The following is an 18,635-nucleotide window of genomic DNA, read 5'->3' on the forward strand; positions in this document are numbered from 1 at the left end:
CAAGGTTGGAGGAGTCGCAGCCCCGCTTTACCGTGTACCTCTTGCTCCGTATACTTGCTCTACCCGGTATAAATTTGCTTGCCGAACTGAATTGCTATTGCGACATCCAGTGGACACATTTGGAACAGCAGTTTCTTGCAGATGCAGCTCACTTTTACACTTAGCAAACTCATCTAGAGGCCTGAGCTGGCCCGCACACAACAGTCTGTGCTTGCACAAAGCAGGAAAAAAAAAGATGCCTTTGATTCATATCTTATGCATTCCGAGCCATAGGCTGGCATGCACTTCCTTGAGAAACAAAAAACGCAGTTTGACACGAGACGTGTTGAAATCAGGAACCGTCTGTTGCAGAGCTGCTTGCCTTGTTTTGGACTGAGGTCGGCACCTCGCAAGAAACATGTCCGGCAGTAAGTATTATTTTTCTGCAGATATGACAAATGTTCTGGTATTGGTTTGACAAGTATGAACTGTTGTTTGGCAGACATGAGGCAGGCCATGCTGGTTATATCCACAGAAGATGAATGGTCCTCCTTGGTGTCTCTGCTGGAGGGAAGTGTTCCTGATGAAGAGCAGCAATTAAGTCCTGGTGGAAGTGTCTATAACTTGGTGCTGGATGACCGCTTGATCAGCCTGCATCATGCGGATTTAAAAGAAGACATGACAGGGGAGAACATCAGCAAGGTGATGGATGAGTGCTTCACATCTTGCAAAGATGGAGTAAACACGTTCCTGCTGTTGATCCAAGGTGGACAGTACACACCAAGACAAATGCAACTGGTGGAGATACTGCAGGCCCACTTTGGAGTTGAGGCCCTCAAGTACCTGGTGATCGTCTCCCTGGAAGACGGCAAAGCGGTGCACCTGTTGGACGACGTCCTCCTGGACCTGATCAACACGTGCGACGGACGCTTCTGCAGAATGACCTCGCCCTCCGCCAGGGAGGAGGCCGGCGTGCTGGTCAGCACGGTGGACAACATACTGACCGAGAGCGGCTCCGCAGGCTACAGCCGAAGCGTGCTAGCCGAGGCCAAGCGGCGGGGCAACGAGGACGCGGCCATGCGCGTGCTCAGGCAGAAGGTGCGAGAGGCCAAGGAGAAGGTGCAGGCCTTCGGGCGGGTGGTCAGCCAGAGAGAGGGGAGGCGAGCCGAGGAGGCGAAGGATCTGAGGGAGAAGCATGACGAGGAGAGACGTAAGGAGGCCGCCGAGAGGAGGCAGTACGAGACCAAGAAGGACAGCCTGGAGGAGGCTGTGGTCAGCCATCGAGCCACACTGCACCTCCAGATGAAGCCAGAGGACAGTAAGTAGGAGAATACTTTAGGGCTGTCAATCTTTGGGTGCCACACCATTCCATTCTAGGGGGTAACGAGTCGATTCAGTTGGATGCCAGTTCTATGATTAACTACATTATTTCCTCCATAAAATAGATAAACAGCTCTGATTTTTTGTTTAATACATTTCTACCCAAACATTTACAAACCCCGTTTCCATATGAGTTGGGAAATTGTGTTAGATGTAAATATAAACAAAATACAATGATTTGCTAATCCTTTTCAACCCATATTCAATTGAATGCACTACAAAGACAACATATTTGATGTTCAAACTCATAAACTTAATTTTTTTTTGCAAATAATAATTAACTTAGAATTTCATGGCTGCAACACGTGCCAAAGTATTTGGTAAAGGGCATGTTCACCACTGTGTTACATGGCCTTTCCTTTTAACAACACTCAGTAAACGTTTGGGAACTGAGGAGACACATTTTTTAAGCTTCTCAGGTGGAATTATTTCCCATTCTTGCTTGATGTACAGCTTAAGTTGTTCAACAGTCTGGGGGTCTCCGTTGTGGTATTTTAGGCTTCATAATGCGCCACACATTTTCAATGGGAGACAGGTCTGGACTACAGGCAGGCCAGTCTAGTACCCGCACTCTTTTACTATGAAGCCACGTTGATGTAACACGTGGCTTGGCATTGTCTTGCTGAAATAAGCAGGGGCATCCATGGTAACGTTGCTTGGATGGCAACATATGTTGCTCCAAAACCTGTATGTACCTTTCAGCATTAATGGCGCCTTCATAGATGTGTAAGATACCCATGTCTTGGGCACTAATACACCCCCATACCATCACAGATGCTGGCTTTTCAACTTTGCGCTTATAACAATCCGGATGGTTCTTTTCCTCTTTGGTCCGGAGGACACGACGTCCACAGTTTCCAAAAACAATTTGAAATGTGGACTCGTCAGACCACAGAACACTTTTCCACTTTGTACCAGTCCATCTTAGATGAGCTCAGGCCCAGCGAAGCCGACAGCGTTTCTGGGTGTTGTTGATAAACGGTTTTTGCCTTGCATAGGAGAGTTTTAACTTGCACTTACAGATGTAGCGACCAACTGTAGTTACTGACAGTGGGTTTATGAAGTGTTCCTGAACTCATGTGGTGATATCCTTTACACACTGATGTCGCTTGTTGATGCAGTACAGCCTGAGGGATCGAAGGTCACGGGCTTAGCTGCTTACGTGCAGTGATTTCTCCAGATTTTCTGAACTCTTTGATGATATTACGGACCGTAGATGGTGAAATCCCTAAATTCCTTTCAATAGCTGGTTGAGAAAGGTTTTTCTTAAACTGCTCAACAATTTGCTCACGCATTTGTTGAAAAAGTGGAGACCCTCGCCCCATCCTTGTTTGTGAATGACTGAGCATTTCATGGAATCTACTTTTATACCCAATCATGGCACCCACCTGTTCCCAATTTGCCTGTTCACCTGTGGGATGTTCCAAATAAGTGTTTGATGAGCATTCCTCAACTTTATCAGTATTTATTGCCACCTTTCCCAACTTCTTTGTCACGTGTTGCTGGCATCAAATTCTAAAGTTAATAATTATTTGCAACAAAAAAAACGTTTATCAGTTGGAACATCAAATATGTTGTCTTTGTAGCATATTCAACTGAATATGGGTTGAAAATGATTTGCAAATCATTGTATTCCATTTATATTTACATCTAACACAATTTCCCAACTCATATGGAAACGGGGTTTGTAATAAAGTCAAATACAAATAAGGCAACAAGATAAATATCACAACACTTCTCTTTCTTAAAGTAAATCCGTACAGAAAATTAGACACCTACATCAACAATATGATTTCCCTGAGTAGCTAGACGAAACAGATTTGGATTTTTTTTTTTTTGAAACGATTAAGAATGGTTACAAATAAAAATTGCAATTAATCTAAAACATTTTTTTTTAACACCCTTAGTAGACTTGTTGTTTTCTTGTCATATTTAAAAAAAATGAACGGTTTCTTCATAAATCCACACTGTATGACAACATCTCGACTGGTCAAAGGTTGTTTACAGTGCATTAAAGGAGTCATATGTAAAAATCTGGCCAGAAATGGTACTGCAATCACAGTCAAAATTCTGTACTACCATCCCCCCTCTCCCTGACTGAGATTGCCATCGATCGACTGGGCCACTCCAAAGAACTTCAAACTTCTACTGCCTCTTACTAGGGGTTGAGGTGCTGGGACCATAATAGCTGAATAGACAAGCCTTTTGTCAATAACAAATCTCTAACCAACACATTTTACACAGAATTAGGCTATTTTAGGAGGAAGTATGTCATGCCTGCGTACAATATCACAACAAATGTCAATCATATGGTTATTGTCAGTACTATCAGAAAACAAAGACTAAAACTAACTACAACCAACTACTGTTTCAAACGTTTCAGATTGCCATATAACTTGGTACATGTAGTCCACAATATGCAAACACCAATGAGGAATTCTTTGATGATGTGATTTGGCTGTCTCCATACCTTTCACATTGCCATGATGACAGCCGTGCTAATGTTGGAACCCATTTCCTCAGCGTATCAGCATGTTGAGAAGGAAATAGGCACTGACACTACCCATATCCACATGGGTTTTATTTGTCCAAAATATATTATGCCCTGTCAGTTGGATGACACATCGACATATAGGGTAATGGGCATATACAGGTAAAAGCCAGTAAATTAGAATATTTTGAAAAACTTGATTTATTTCAGTAATTGCATTCAAAAGGTGTAACTTGTACATTATATTTATTCATTGCACACAGACTGATGCATTCAAATGTTTATTTCATTTAATTTTGATGATTTGAAGTGGCAACAAATGAAAATCCAAAATTCCGTGTGTCACAAAATTAGAATATTGTGTAAGGCTAATACAAAAAAGGGATTTTTAGAAATGTTGGCCAACTGAAAAGTATGAAAATGAAAAATATGAGCATGTACAATACTCAATACTTGGTTGGAGCTCCTTTTGCCTCAATTACTGCGTTAATGCGGCGTGGCATGGAGTCGATGAGTTTCTGGCACTGCTCAGGTGTTATGAGAGCCCAGGTTGCTCTGATAGTGGCCTTCAACTCTTCTGCGTTTTTGGGTCTGGCATTCTGCATCTTCCTTTTCACAATACCCCACAGATTTTCTATGGGGCTAAGGTCAGGGGAGTTGGCGGGCCAATTTAGAACAGAAATACCATGGTCCGTAAACCAGGCACGGGTAGATTTTGCGCTGTGTGCAGGCGCCAAGTCCTGTTGGAACTTGAAATTTCCATCTCCATAGAGCAGGTCAGCAGCAGGAAGCATGAAGTGCTCTAAAACTTGCTGGTAGACGGCTGCGTTGACCCTGGATCTCAGGAAACAGAGTGGACCGACACCAGCAGATGACATGGCACCCCAAACCATCACCCAACCATGCAAATTTTGCATTTCCTTTGGAAATCCAGGTCCCAGAGTCTGGAGGAAGACAGGAGAGGCACAGGATCCACGTTGCCTGAAGTCTAGTGTAAAGTTTCCACCATCAGTGATGGTTTGGGGTGCCATGTCATCTGCTGGTGTCGGTCCACTCTGTTTCCTGAGATCCAGGGTCAACGCAGTCGTCTACCAGCAAGTTTTAGAGCACTTCATGCTTCCTGCTGCTGACCTGCTCTATGGAGATGGAGATTTCAAGTTCCAACAGGACTTGGCGCCTGCACACAGCGCAAAATCTACCCGTGCCTGGTTTACGGACCATGGTATTTCTGTTCTAAATTGGCCCGCCAACTCCCCTGACCTTAGCCCCATAGAAAATCTGTGGGGTATTGTGAAAAGGAAGATGCAGAATGCCAGACCCAAAAACGCAGAAGAGTTGAAGGCCACTATCAGAGCAACCTGGGCTCTCATAACACCTGAGCAGTGCCAGAAACTCATCGACTCCATGCCACGCCGCATTAACGCAGTAATTGAGGCAAAAGGAGCTCCAACCAAGTATTGAGTATTGTACATGCTCATATTTTTCATTTTCATACTTTTCAGTTGGCCAACATTTCTAAAAATCCCTTTTTTGTATTGGCCTTAAGTAATATTATAATTTTGTGACACACGGAATTTTGGATTTTCATTTGTTGCCACTTCAAATCATCAAAATTAAATGAAATAAACATTTGAATGCATCAGTCTGTGTGCAATGAATAAATATAATGTACAAGTTACACCTTTTGAATGCAATTACTGAAATAAATCAAGTTTTTCAAAATATTATAATTTACTGGCTTTTACCTGTATTTCCCCTGTTAGGCTGTATGTTGATGTGTCATAGACTGTGCTAGCATGCTAAGCATTACACTAGGAGCGAAGCACCATCACACCAAGTATTGGTTGCAGGAACATACTAGCTTCATTAGACAAGATCATAGACTGTATTGGACAATATAGTTTACATACCAAATGTACATTTCCATTTATTACAAGTAATAAGAAAACGTAAATGCCTGACTTACCTATCAAGGAGGAAATTAGCAAATTTGGCGTCAGATGAAAACATTTTCAATGGTCTCCATCTTTCAAATCCTTGTTTTGTTCCTGGCTTTATCATGAATATGTTGATGGTAACGAGGCCTTTTAGATTGACTAAGGTCTGACATTTTTAGTAACTTTACCAGTAGCTAGACAAAGATGGCAGTGTCTAACTGGCAACCTGGATGTGACACACTCATGGACTTTCTAATTGGTCAAATGGTGGAGGGCGGGGCATCGAAATTAAAACAATAACAAGATTTCGGGGCTGTAAATCTAATTTTGAAATGAGCATATCCCGGCTGAAATACCGTTATCAGTTATAGAGTATTGGAAAAGAACATGATTTATTTTTTAGGGGACGGGCAATTTGCGCATTCGTATAGTTCAGCGCAAAAGATTGTTGTCTCAATGACCTCATTAACTAATAACGTTTTGGGAGACAATGATTTTATACAGAGTGTTGGATACTTCTCTTATTGCCTTATTTGTATTTGTCTTCATTAAATGTTTGTGTTATTTTTTTATACATCAAACAAAACAGTTTTATTTTAGGTAATATAAACATTTATCAGAGCTGTTTATGTAGTTAATCATAGAACTGGCACCTAATTTTTTTTTATTTTTTAAATATGTATTTTGACTTGAGAATCGTTTTGAATAACAAATCGATTATGAATCGAATTGTTACCCACAAGAATCGAAAATAATCAAATCGTGCAGTAATAATAATTTCCCTTGCGGTACAATATTTGTACCAATTTGACTTTTTAATACATGACTATTAGCAAACAGGATACAGTGGCACCATGTTTTCAACAACGCTGTTAGTTTATTTTAAGGTAAAATTGCTTTAAAAGCCATACAATGAAGGTATTTTGTAGCAGATGGACTGGTGCAAGGTCAAATTTAGATATGTAGGATCATTTTGACCAAAATAAGATTATTTTAGAGTATGAAAAAAAACAGATTCAACTGGGTTTGCGGACGTAGAGGGGTGGTCTATGGGCCAAAGTAAGATGTTGCAGCCAACAGAGTGATTCATTTATACCAGTGGTTCTTAACCTTGTTGGAGGTACCGAACCCTACCAGTTTCAAATGCGCATTCACCGAACCCTTCTTTAGTGAAAAATATTATTATATATATATTATTTTAATTCAAGACAAAGTTATATGTTTTTTTACTGGTGCACAAAATGAACCATGCATGAACATCACCTTGTTCCAAGAACAAAACCAACACAGTGCATGACCTCACAACAAATTACTGTCAGGTTCAAACACCGAACTATCTATTACACAAGACAAGAAGAAGGAATCAAGCAGAGACAGAGTTGAATTTTACTCATGAGGAGAGACGTATTGGGCTGTACACTCAGTTACAGTTTCACCCTATGCTCTCAGGTACAGTCCCACGTGCTTCTTTATTTATTCTAGAGGTCCCTATCACTGAGGCTGCTTCTGAAGGGAGGGGTAATGCAAACAGCCCCAGTAAGACACAATACATGATTATTCAGAATGAAAATGTGCTGACACTCGTGATTTCGCCCTGTCTCTGTTTTGTCTGCGTTGAGGTACTCAAAGTCCGTCCTTGGCTGTCAGCAGGCAGGGTCTGGAAACAAACTGCTGACACGAGACAACTCGCAAAGCAAGATTGCAAGTTGTGTGCCTTTGCACAGATAGAAAAGTACAACTTCAGCACAATTTATAATAACTATAGCAACGACCTTTAAGCATAAGAGTTGTGTGATAACTTATACATAATTATTCTAACTTTGATGGAAAATGAAAGGAAACATTGTTTGGGTGTATCCACAATACGCCGATAGGGAGAAGTTTTTATTTACACGATGAGTCGGGTGTGTCTTGACCTTCGCCGAACCCCTGAGCCCGACTCACCGAACCCCTAGGGTTCGATTGAACCCAGGTTAAGAACCACTGATTTATACATTTTCACATGACTCTAAGCTCTTCTTAACTGTTCACTCTCAAAGCGAGCTGCAGCATTAGCCAGCGTGAGCTGTGCGCTTGACACGCCAGGTAATAAAATATCCTTCATAAAACGCGTCCCGACAGGCAATTACAGCAAGAGGGGTGTTTTTTAAAGTCTTGTTTGCAATGATTTATGGTTGCATCAATGACATTTTCCTGTCACTCTCCTCTCAACAGCTCGCCACCCGCTTCTAAACGCTAACACGACGCATTAAACGGAGAACTTCTTCTGACTCGAATACTAATCGCATGCTGTAGGTGTGTCACCTTATTGCCACTCTGTTAGAAGAATACCTGAGTCCAATAACGCCATTCCAAAACTCACAATATATTATAAAAAGCACCCTTTTTGTTTAACTTAAATAACAAGTTAGTGCTCTTTGACCATGTAGTCATTTATGAAAAAATATAATGTACAACACAGCAGCAACAGAACCATTGCTGGAGCAATCTGCTAAGTCAGCATTAATAGTGCTAAAAAGTAACTTGCAATAGATTTCTCACCAACAACTGAGTAGGAACGTTTTCAACGTTTTATCTCGAAAACATGTTGTTAATTTGATCAGACTGACCTAAAATTATGAGACTTTGTCCAAATACAAAACAAACTATATCAATTTCCATACAATTTTGTGTGTTTCATTCAGCTTATGTACGTACACTCTTGGTGTTCACAGTCAAAAATTATTCACCGTATTGAATGTGTTACGTTCCGTGTTGGCGTAGTTGCTCTGCACCCCAAGATGTAGAGAAGGCAGGCAAAGTGGAGGCAGACAGTCCCTTTACTATGAACAACCAAGGGAGCACTAGCATGGTCAAAGTGAAAGAGTGCCGCAGGGAAATGCAAAAAAACAACGGATGTATGGAAAGCTACAGTATGCAGCATGATAAAGCACAATACTGTCGATGGCACACACACACACACACACACACACACACACACACACACGCACACACGAACAAAATGCTCAAAAGAGTCTCCTTCCCATGAGACAGTTTCAAGACAGTTTAAATAATATTGGGCTTTTCTGGTTATTTGGCCTTGCTAACAGTTCATTGTTTGGCAGAACCACAGCAGGTCCCTATACTGTAATTCAGGGTCCTCCATGTCTCAGTCGGGAAGCCCAGGTCTTCGGTCTTCAGCCACCTCTTCCAGTTCCGCCAGGGGGACACTGAGGAATTCCCAGGCCAGCCGTGACACATAATCCCTTCAGCTTGTTCCAGGTTTACAATGGGGACTCCTCCCATTTGGGCGTGGCCGAAGCACTTCACCAGGGAGTTTTCCAGGAAGCATCTGGGCTAAAAGCCCAATCCACCTCAACTGGATCCTCCTGATGTGAATCAGCAGTGGCTCTACTATGAGCTCCTCCTGGATGACCGAGCTTCTGACCCTGTCTTCTAGGATGAGTCCAGCCGCTCTACAAAGGAAACTTTTAAGTACCGTATTTTCCGCACTATAAGGCGCACCGGATTATTAGCCGCACCTTCAATGAATGGCATATTTCAAAACTTTGTCCACCTATAAGCCGCCCCGGACTATAAGCCGCGCCTACGCTGCGCTAAAGGGAATGTCAAAAAAACAGTCAGATAGGTCAGTCAAACTTTAATAATATATTAAAAACCAGCGTTCTAACAACTCTGTCCCAAAATGTACGCAAATGTGCAATCACAAACATAGTAAAATTCAAAATAGTGCAGAGCAATAGCAACATAATGTTGCTCGAACGTTAATGTCACAACACACAAAATAAACATAGCGCTCACCTTCTGAAGTTATTCTTCATTCGTAAATCCTTCGAATTCTTCGTCTTCGGTGTCCGAATTGAAAAGTTGGGCAAATGTGGGATCCAAAATGGCCGGTTCCGTCTCGTCGAAGTCATCGGAGTCAGTGTCACTGTTGTCCAGCAGTTCTGTGAATCCTGCCTTCCGGAAAGCTCGGACCACAGTTGTGACCGAAATATCTGCCCAGGCATTTACGATCCACTGGCAGATGTTGGCGTATGTCGTCCGGCGCTGTCTGCCTGTCTTAGTGAAGGTGTGTTCGCCTTCGGTCATCCATTGTTCCCACGCCGTTCGCAGTCGTGATTTGAATGCCCTGTTGACACCAATATCCAGCGGTTGGAGTTCTTTGGTTAATCCACCCGGAATGACGGCGAGTGTTGTATTTGTGTGCTTCACTTGTTTTTTGACACCATCTGTGATGTGGGCGCGCATAGAGTCGTATATCAACATGGACGGAGCTGTGTGAAAAAAGCCACCCGGCCTCTTCGCGTAAACTTCCCTTAACCACTCGCTCATCTTTTCTTCATCCATCCATCCCTTCGAGTTAGCTTTTATGATGACGCCGGCTGGAAAGGTCTCTTTTGGCAAGGTCTTCCTTTTGAATATCACCATGGGTGGAAGTTTCAGGCCATTAGCATGGCAAGCTAGAACCACAGTGAAGGACGACTTCTCATTCCCTGTGGTGCGAATATTCACCGTACGTGCTCCCGTTGTATCCACAGTATCCACAGTGCGGTTCACAGGAATATCAGTTGCTGTGAAATAGTAATCCGTGTGAGGATGGAGAGATTGCGTCTTTTCATGAACCGGATCCTTGTCGCTTAGTAGGAGCCATTTTGTGGTCTTTACAGATGTAAACAGGAAATGAAACGTACGGTAATATCCGCGCGCTTTTTCTTCTTCTACGCGGGCGGGTGGTTGCTTACAGTAGAAGAAGAAGCGCTTCCTGTTCTATGGGGGCGGGTGCTTACCTTGGCGGTTGCTTGCGTAGAAGAAGAAGCGCTTCCTGTTCTACCGGGAAAAAAGATGGCGGCTGTTTACCGTAGTTACGAGACCGAAACTTTATGAAAATGAATCTTAATATTTATCCATATATAAAGCGCACCGGGTTAAAAGCCGCACTGTCAGCTTTTTAGTAAATTTGTGGTTTTTAGGTGCGGCTAATGGTGCGGAAAATACGGTAAACTAATTCTGGCCGGACGTATCCGCAATCTTGCTCTTTCTATCATTACCCAAAGCTTGTAGCCATAGGTGGGGTTAGAAACATAGATCGACCGGTGAATTGAGGACTTTGCCTTCCGGTTTGCCTGACTCTTTACCGGCAACGATCCGGTACAGTGACCGCATTGCTGCACCGATGGGCCTGTCAATCTCACGCTCCAGTATTTCCCCACTCATGAACAAGATCCCGAGATTCTTGAACTCCTCCACATGGGACAAGATCTGCACTCCCAATATGAAGGGTGCAATCCACCCTTCTCCGGTTGAAAACCATGGCCTCGGATTTGGAGGGGCTTAGTCTCATCTTAGAAGTGTTACATTTAGCTGCAAACCTCCCAAGCGAATGCTGGAGGTCACATCTTAATGAGGCCATTAGGACCACTTCATCTGCAAATCGCAGGGATAAGACCCAAAGGCCACCAAAATGGATACCCTCAATGCCTTCTCTGACACAACTCTAATTAGAGACGCCGAGAGTTGGTTGCTTTTATACACCACGCATCTGGCGACTGGTTACAATTAGTGAATAGTGACGTTAATTAAAACATTTACTGTAACAGTTGCTTTACAAAGACATAACAACTGCTAAACAGATAATTCCTCAATATGCAATCCCGACCTGGTAAAAAGTACATTAAACAAACAGACATTGGAAGAGCTGAATCGGGAGACAAAGCTCTCAATTTACCAGTCGATCTATGTTCCTATCCTCACCTATGGTCATGAGCTATGGGTTTGGACCAAAAGGACAAGATCGGGTATACGAGTGGCCAAAATGAGTCTCCTTCATAGGGTAGCAGGGCTTTCTTTTAGAGATAGGGTAGGGTAGGGTAAGCTCTGTCATTCGGGAAGAGCTCGGAGTAAAGTCTCATCTTGAATCAGAATCAGAATCAGAATCAGCTTTATTGTCATTACGCAAGGTAACGAGATTGAGGCCATTTCATACAGTGCGATGTGTGCATGCTAGAAAAACAATGTGCAAATATATAAAAATATAAAAAATGTAGAAGTGCGAGGAGCAAGATGAAGGGGCTCGGGCATCTAGTTAAGAATTCCTCTGGACACCTCCCTGAGGAGGTATTCAGGGCAACTCCGACTGGTAGGAGGCCAGGGGGAAGACACAGGACACGTTGGAGATACTATATTTCCCAGCTGGCCTGGTAATGCCTTGGAATCCCCCTGGTTGAAGTGGCCGGGGAGAGGAAAGTCTGGGCTTCTGTGTTCAGGCTGCGGCCCCGCAATATGGATGGATGGATGGCTATTTAAAGAGATAATAACCAGATGGTCTTTCCTGTCTCTTAGACGATGACACAAAAAAGATGTCCGTGGTTCTGCTAGGTCTGTCAGGCAGTGGCAAGACGTCAGCTATTAACCTCATCTTGGAGCGAGCAAGTAACCAGTTCCCCATAAACGGATCCAATGACGAGGACCCCCAGTCCACCCTGGTCTGTGAGAGGAAAGAGGTTTGCACGGCGGAGAGGAGGCTAATCCTGGTGGACACACCTGAGCTGTGGGACGAGGACGGAGTGGAGAACCTTCAGCAGGTGAAGGACTGCCTAGCTCTGGCGCTGCCGGGACCCCACGTCTACTTGCTGGTGCTCCAGGTGGGCCGCTTTACTCAGGGCGAGAGCGTGATTCTAACTCACCTGCAGAGGATCCTCGGGAAAGACGCCGCCGAGCACTCCATGGTGCTGTTCGTTCACATGAGCCAAGGCCCGCCCAGGTCTCAGAGGATTCACAACTACGTGGCGGGGGCCCACGCAACGCTGCAGGAGCTCATCCGGAGGTGCGGCAGCCGCTACTACGAGCTAAGCCTGGCCAAGACCCACAATGCTTTAAGCTACCCTCAGGTCAGAGAGCTGCTGTCAGGCATCGACAAGCTTGTGGCGTCTCACGGAGGACGAGCACACGCGGTGAAGAGGTTCACTGCTCAGGAGCTCCAGGACAGAAAGAAAATGATTGAGGACATGAAAGGCAGGACCTGGGAGTCCAACTTCCAGCTCAAAGATGGTTAAGTGCCATCCATCAGTTATATGTTTTTTTCACTACACTATCATATTAGTTTTGCTTATAATATACGTTGACAGAAAAACTGAAACATTGCAGGGGCCACTTTGATAATCTCTTATTTGTGGATTAAAGTGCAAAAGTCAATTCAAAATATGTAACATTTAAATTGGTGCTTCAGTAATCCATTCCAAAAGGTCAGATGAATACTGAATTGTAATTTTTCAGTGTGAGTTCTGGGAGGAAAATATGGGCTGAAAATTGCCCCCAGGCATGGCCTTTGGACACCACTGTACTATACTTTGGTCATCAATCTTTATCAATCAATCAATCTTTATTTATATAGCCCTAAATCACAAGTGTCTCAAAGGGCTGCACAAGCCACAACGACATCCTCGGTACAAAGCCCACATACGGGCAAGGAAAAACTCACCCCAGTGGGACGTCGATGTGAATGACTATGAGAAACCTTGGAGAGGACCGCATATGTGGGTAACCCCCCCCCTCTAGGGGAGACCGAAAGCAATGGATGTCGAGTGGGTCTGACATAATATTGTGAGAGTCCAGTCCATAGTGGATCCAACATAATAGTAAGAGTCCAGTCCATAGTGGGGCCAGCAGGACACCATCCCGAGCGGAGACGGGTCAGCAGCGCAGAGATGTTCCCAGCCGATGCACAGGCGAGCGGTCCACCCCGGGTCCCGACTCTGGACAGCCAGCACTTCATCCATGGCCACCGGACCTGTGCCCCCCCCCCCCCCCCCCCCCCCCCCTCAAGGAAAAGGGGAGCAGAGGAGAAAAGAAAAGAAACGGCAGATCAACTGGTCCAACAGGGGGGCTATTTAAAGGCTAGAGTATACAAATGAGTTTTAAGATGGGACTTAAATGCTTCTACTGAGGTAGCATCTCTAATTGTTACCGGGAGGGCATTCCATAGTACTGGAGCCCGAATAGAAAACGCTCTATAGCCCGCAAACTTTTTTTGGGCTCTGGGAATCACTAATAAGCCGTGTCTCGTCATGTCTCTTCGTGTCGGTTTGCCCTTGGTATTAAGGTCATTTTCGATTCGGTAATGTTACATACCGTAACTTCCGTAATTTATTAGCCGCAACTTTTTTCCCATTTTATGAATCCTATGCCTTATACAATTCTGCGGCTAATTGGTACATTCTTCCGAGTTCAAAAACTTCACATGTTGCCAATAAATTTAGCTTAATCACATTAGACCAGAGGTGTCAGGCTTGTTACAGACAGTTTGGTTATTTTTGGGTTTTCCTGTGTGTTTGTGTTTATTTCCTGTCAGTGCTCTTGTTTTGGTTCCATTTCCTGCATGTCTCCCTGAGCGCTCGTTTCCCTCACCTGTCCCTGATTGGCAGCCTGACACACCTGGTTGCAATTGCCAATCAGACTACTATTTATGTCTGCCTCAACCTCCAGTCAGGGCTCGATGATTATATCATGTTGCCTGTAACCTGTTATCCTGTTGGCTGTTTCCTGTTACCTGTTGTCCCTGCATGTGCACTATTTTATTTTATTTTTTTTTACTCAAAGTCATGTTTTCCTGCGCTACGCCTGCCATCCCTGCATCTTGGGGTTCAAGACCGACAACAGTCCCTGACACAAGACCGACAACAGTCCCTGACACAGGGGTGTCCAAACTATTTGACTTGGGACTTAGGCTAAAAAAATTTGGCCGTGTGGCCAAATACATATTATAATAATATGATGGACATACAGGGTAATTCAAAAAGAATACGCCAACATTTTTTCATTTAAAACATTAAAAACAATAGAATACCTAGCTTCAACACATTTGTTGTACATAACTTTGAGTATTTATTTCATTCTTTACAAGTTTTTACGCTGCACCGTGACAATGGCATTTGTTTTCGCAGACTTAAGCACATAAAGCGCCTTCTGTTGATCCAGTCTATTACAATGCTTTGGAATGTAAAAATTTGACTCCTACCTTGTTTACTTCCGTGACGACCTCCTTAAAGATTTGTAATCAATCAGAAATATCAAGCAGCTAAAATGTGCCAAACATGGATGAGTGTGGAGAATGTTTTACATTCCCATCATGCACTCTAATGGGTCATTTAGATTTTTTTTATGGTGTTTGGACGTTTTTCATAATATCCACAATGTTCAGTGAGCAGGTTGTGTTATGTGGATGCTTTTTTTTTTTTTTTTTTTTTTTTTTTTTTTTTTGCATTATGACTAGGAAAGGTTGTTTGGATTGTGTCATATAACTAAATGCTGTGCTGTTATTTCCAAGTACGTTTAAGGGTCATTGATCAGACATACTCACATTGTCCAAAAGATGGCAGCAAATATGTAGCGTTCAGAAACTGCCTGGTATTTAAGATTATTTGAAAGCACTCGATGCTTTATTGAACTCTTAAAATCTTATATAGGTGTGTGCGTCCAATTTATGTACAAAATAAAATGTGTTGGTGCGGCTTATATTTAGATGGGCTCTATAGAGTGGAAATTATGATACGGTACAATGAAACTCCTTATACCAATAAATAAAATTGTTTACTGAAAAATGAATAAATGTGATATACAACATAATGTGTCACACAGTAAGAGTGTGAAGATTGTTGATGGTTATTTTATTTGTAGTAAAGTAAGTGTCCTTATAACACAAACGGATGCAGGCGTGTCTATCAGCAACGAGGAAGGGGCGCTGACACTAACAAAACATAAAACACTAGTAAATAATATATAAAGCCAGAACTGCTATGGCAGGTCATGACAGTTATAAACTATTTTCAAAAACTAAATATTGTTACATATTGTCCTCTTGCTCAGTTTTTTGTTTTTTTTCTGTTTTTTTAATTTTTATTTCCTGCAATGTTATGGGCCAATAAACATTAGCAAAAACAAACTTTGGATGCCCTGAGTTTTCATATTTAGGCAAAGTGTTGCCGAAACTGCTTGGCTTGGATCTGCAACTAAGCTGGACAGACACAGACTGCAACGGACAATCAGGCTTGCAGAAAAGTTCATCGGTGTCAACCTTTTCCCCGATCCAGGACTTATACTGATCCAGGGTCAGGAAACAGGCAGGTGTCACTGCAGACCCCTCACACCCTGGTCACAAAACGGTTCAAACTTCTACCCTAAAGCGGCTTAACGACCATGAAATTTGAAGTGTTTGAAGCACAGATTTTACTTCTATGACCCAATGTTACGTTCCACGTAGTGGTGGTTTGTTTGTTTTGTGTTTCTTCTTCTTTTGTTTGTACAGGTCACACTCAATCACGGCCTCTGCTGCCAATCAACCGGTTCCTGTTCCCAGCTGCTGCTCATTTCACCTGTTGATCAGCCAGCCAATCCCAGTCCACCATTCATCCTCCCAGCCTGTTTAAAACCACCTGCTCACCACTGGATCAGGGGGGATTCTTTTTCTGACATGCTGTGTGGAGCTTTGGAAGACGCGACTTTGTCTTTGACGTTATTTTGTTTCATAATCATTTTTGTTTTGCTCTTTGCTAAACTTGTGCCACCTGTTTTTTGAGTCTTCCTTTTTGTTTTACCTTTCAACTTTTGTAAGTATCTGCAGCCTAGTCTTGGGAAAGGTTAGACAGAGGCCTCTATACACTACACACGTAAGATTTGTTTGTGTATAGAGACACCAGGCTTAGTGGTGGCTGTCACCCTTGTATGTTTTGGACCCCCTCTTTGGCTAGAGTGGGTAGGTAGGTTTTTGGTTTGTGCTAATTAAATAGCTTCAGTTAGTCAGCTTACCTTTTCTTTTCTAGAGGTGTATTTTGGTATGTTTTGTTAATTTCTTTGACAGCACCTGTATTCCCAAGCTAGGCTAGTGTTGTGTCTTGTTGTTTTCAATTCTTGGCTTCTGTGTCTTTAATTTACAACTCATTTGGTTTATACACTTTTATGTTGCGTTCTCCTACAATCCCTAGACTCTGAGCCATCTGGGAACGTAACACCCAATCCAAATAACCTTTCCCACGACACAAAAAGTCAACACACATGGTCACATATACCACAATCTTGCTCACCAAACTTTGTAAATATTGTAAAAAAAAAAAAATGTCCAAACACTATACATAATTCAAAATTACACCTTTTTAAAGCCACTACAATGCATAATGGAAAAAAATGCAAAACACTCCCCACATCTATCCATGTTTGGCATATTTTAACTGCTTGATACACACACATTGTATATATATATACAGGTAAAAGCCAGTAAATTAGAATATTTTGAAAAACTTGATTTATTTCAGTAATTGCATTCAAAAGGTGTAACTTGTACATTATATTTATTCATTGCACACAGACTGATGCATTCAAATGTTTATTTCATTTAATTTTGATGATTTGAAGTGGCAACAAATGAAAATCCAAAATTCCGTGTGTCACAAAATTAGAATATTGTGTAAGGCTAATACAAAAAAGGGATTTTTAGAAATGTTGGCCAACTGAAAAGTATGAAAATGAAAAATATGAGCATGTACAATACTCAATACTTGGTTGGAGCTCCTTTTGCCTCAATTACTGCGTTAATGCGGCGTGGCATGGAGTCGATGAGTTTCTGGCACTGCTCAGGTGTTATGAGAGCCCAGGTTGCTCTGATAGTGGCCTTCAACTCTTCTGCGTTTTTGGGTCTGGCATTCTGCATCTTCCTTTTCACAATACCCCACAGATTTTCTATGGGGCTAAGGTCAGGGGAGTTGGCGGGCCAATTTAGAACAGAAATACCATGGTCCGTAAACCAGGCACGGGTAGATTTTGCGCTGTGTGCAGGCGCCAAGTCCTGTTGGAACTTGAAATCTCCATCTCCATAGAGCAGGTCAGCAGCAGGAAGCATGAAGTGCTCTAAAACTTGCTGGTAGACGGCTGCGTTGACCCTGGATCTCAGGAAACAGAGTGGACCGACACCAGCAGATGACATGGCACCCCAAACCATCACCCAACCATGCAAATTTTGCATTTCCTTTGGAAATCGAGGTCCCAGAGTCTGGAGGAAGACAGGAGAGGCACAGGATCCACGTTGCCTGAAGTCTAGTGTAAAGTTTCCACCATCAGTGATGGTTTGGGGTGCCATGTCATCTGCTGGTGTCGGTCCACTCTGTTTCCTGAGATCCAGGGTCAATGCAGCCGTCTACCAGCAAGTTTTAGAGCACTTCATGCTTCCTGCTGCTGACCTGCTCTATGGAGATGGAGATTTCAAGTTCCAACAGGACTTGGCGCCTGCACACAGCGCAAAATCTACCCGTGCCTGGTTTACGGACCATGGTATTTCTGTTCTAAATTGGCCCGCCAACTCCCCTGACCTTAGCCCCATAGAAAATCTGTGGGGTATTGTGAAAAGGAAGATGCAGAATGCCAGACCCAAAAACGCAGAAGAGTTGAAAGCCACTATCAGAGCAACCTGGGCTCTCATAACACCTGAGCAGTGCCAGAAACTCATCGACTCCATGCCACGCCGCATTAACGCAGTAATTGAGGCAAAAGGAGCTCCAACCAAGTATTGAGTATTGTACATGCTCATATTTTTCATTTTCATACTTTTCAGTTGGCCAACATTTCTAAAAATCCCTTTTTTGTATTAGCCTTAAGTAATATTCTAATTTTGTGACACACGGAATTTTGGATTTTCATTTGTTGCCACTTCAAATCATCAAAATTAAATGAAATAAACATTTGAATGCATCAGTCTGTGTGCAATGAATAAATATAATGTACAAGTTACACCTTTTGAATGCAATTACTGAAATAAATCAAGTTTTTCAAAATATTCTAATTTACTGGCTTTTACCTGTATA

The 18,635-nt window shown here is 42.8% G+C and overlaps 1 protein-coding gene across 1 annotated transcript; it reads left to right on the top strand.

Moving 5' to 3' along the window:
* The first annotated feature begins 308 nt into the window (after positions 1–308).
* On the top strand, positions 309–13,145 carry LOC133571880 (uncharacterized). Its single transcript, XM_061924400.1, has 3 exons — positions 309–407; positions 482–1,297; positions 12,130–13,145. Exons 1-3 carry the CDS (start codon positions 398–400, stop codon positions 12,840–12,842), a joined length of 1,539 nt encoding a protein of 512 aa, XP_061780384.1. The 5' UTR covers positions 309–397; the 3' UTR covers positions 12,843–13,145.
* The last annotated feature ends 5,490 nt before the right edge of the window (positions 13,146–18,635 follow it).

This window comes from Nerophis lumbriciformis, linkage group LG29 (genome assembly GCF_033978685.3).
Source record: "Nerophis lumbriciformis linkage group LG29, RoL_Nlum_v2.1, whole genome shotgun sequence".
NCBI lineage: Eukaryota > Metazoa > Chordata > Actinopteri > Syngnathiformes > Syngnathidae > Nerophis > Nerophis lumbriciformis.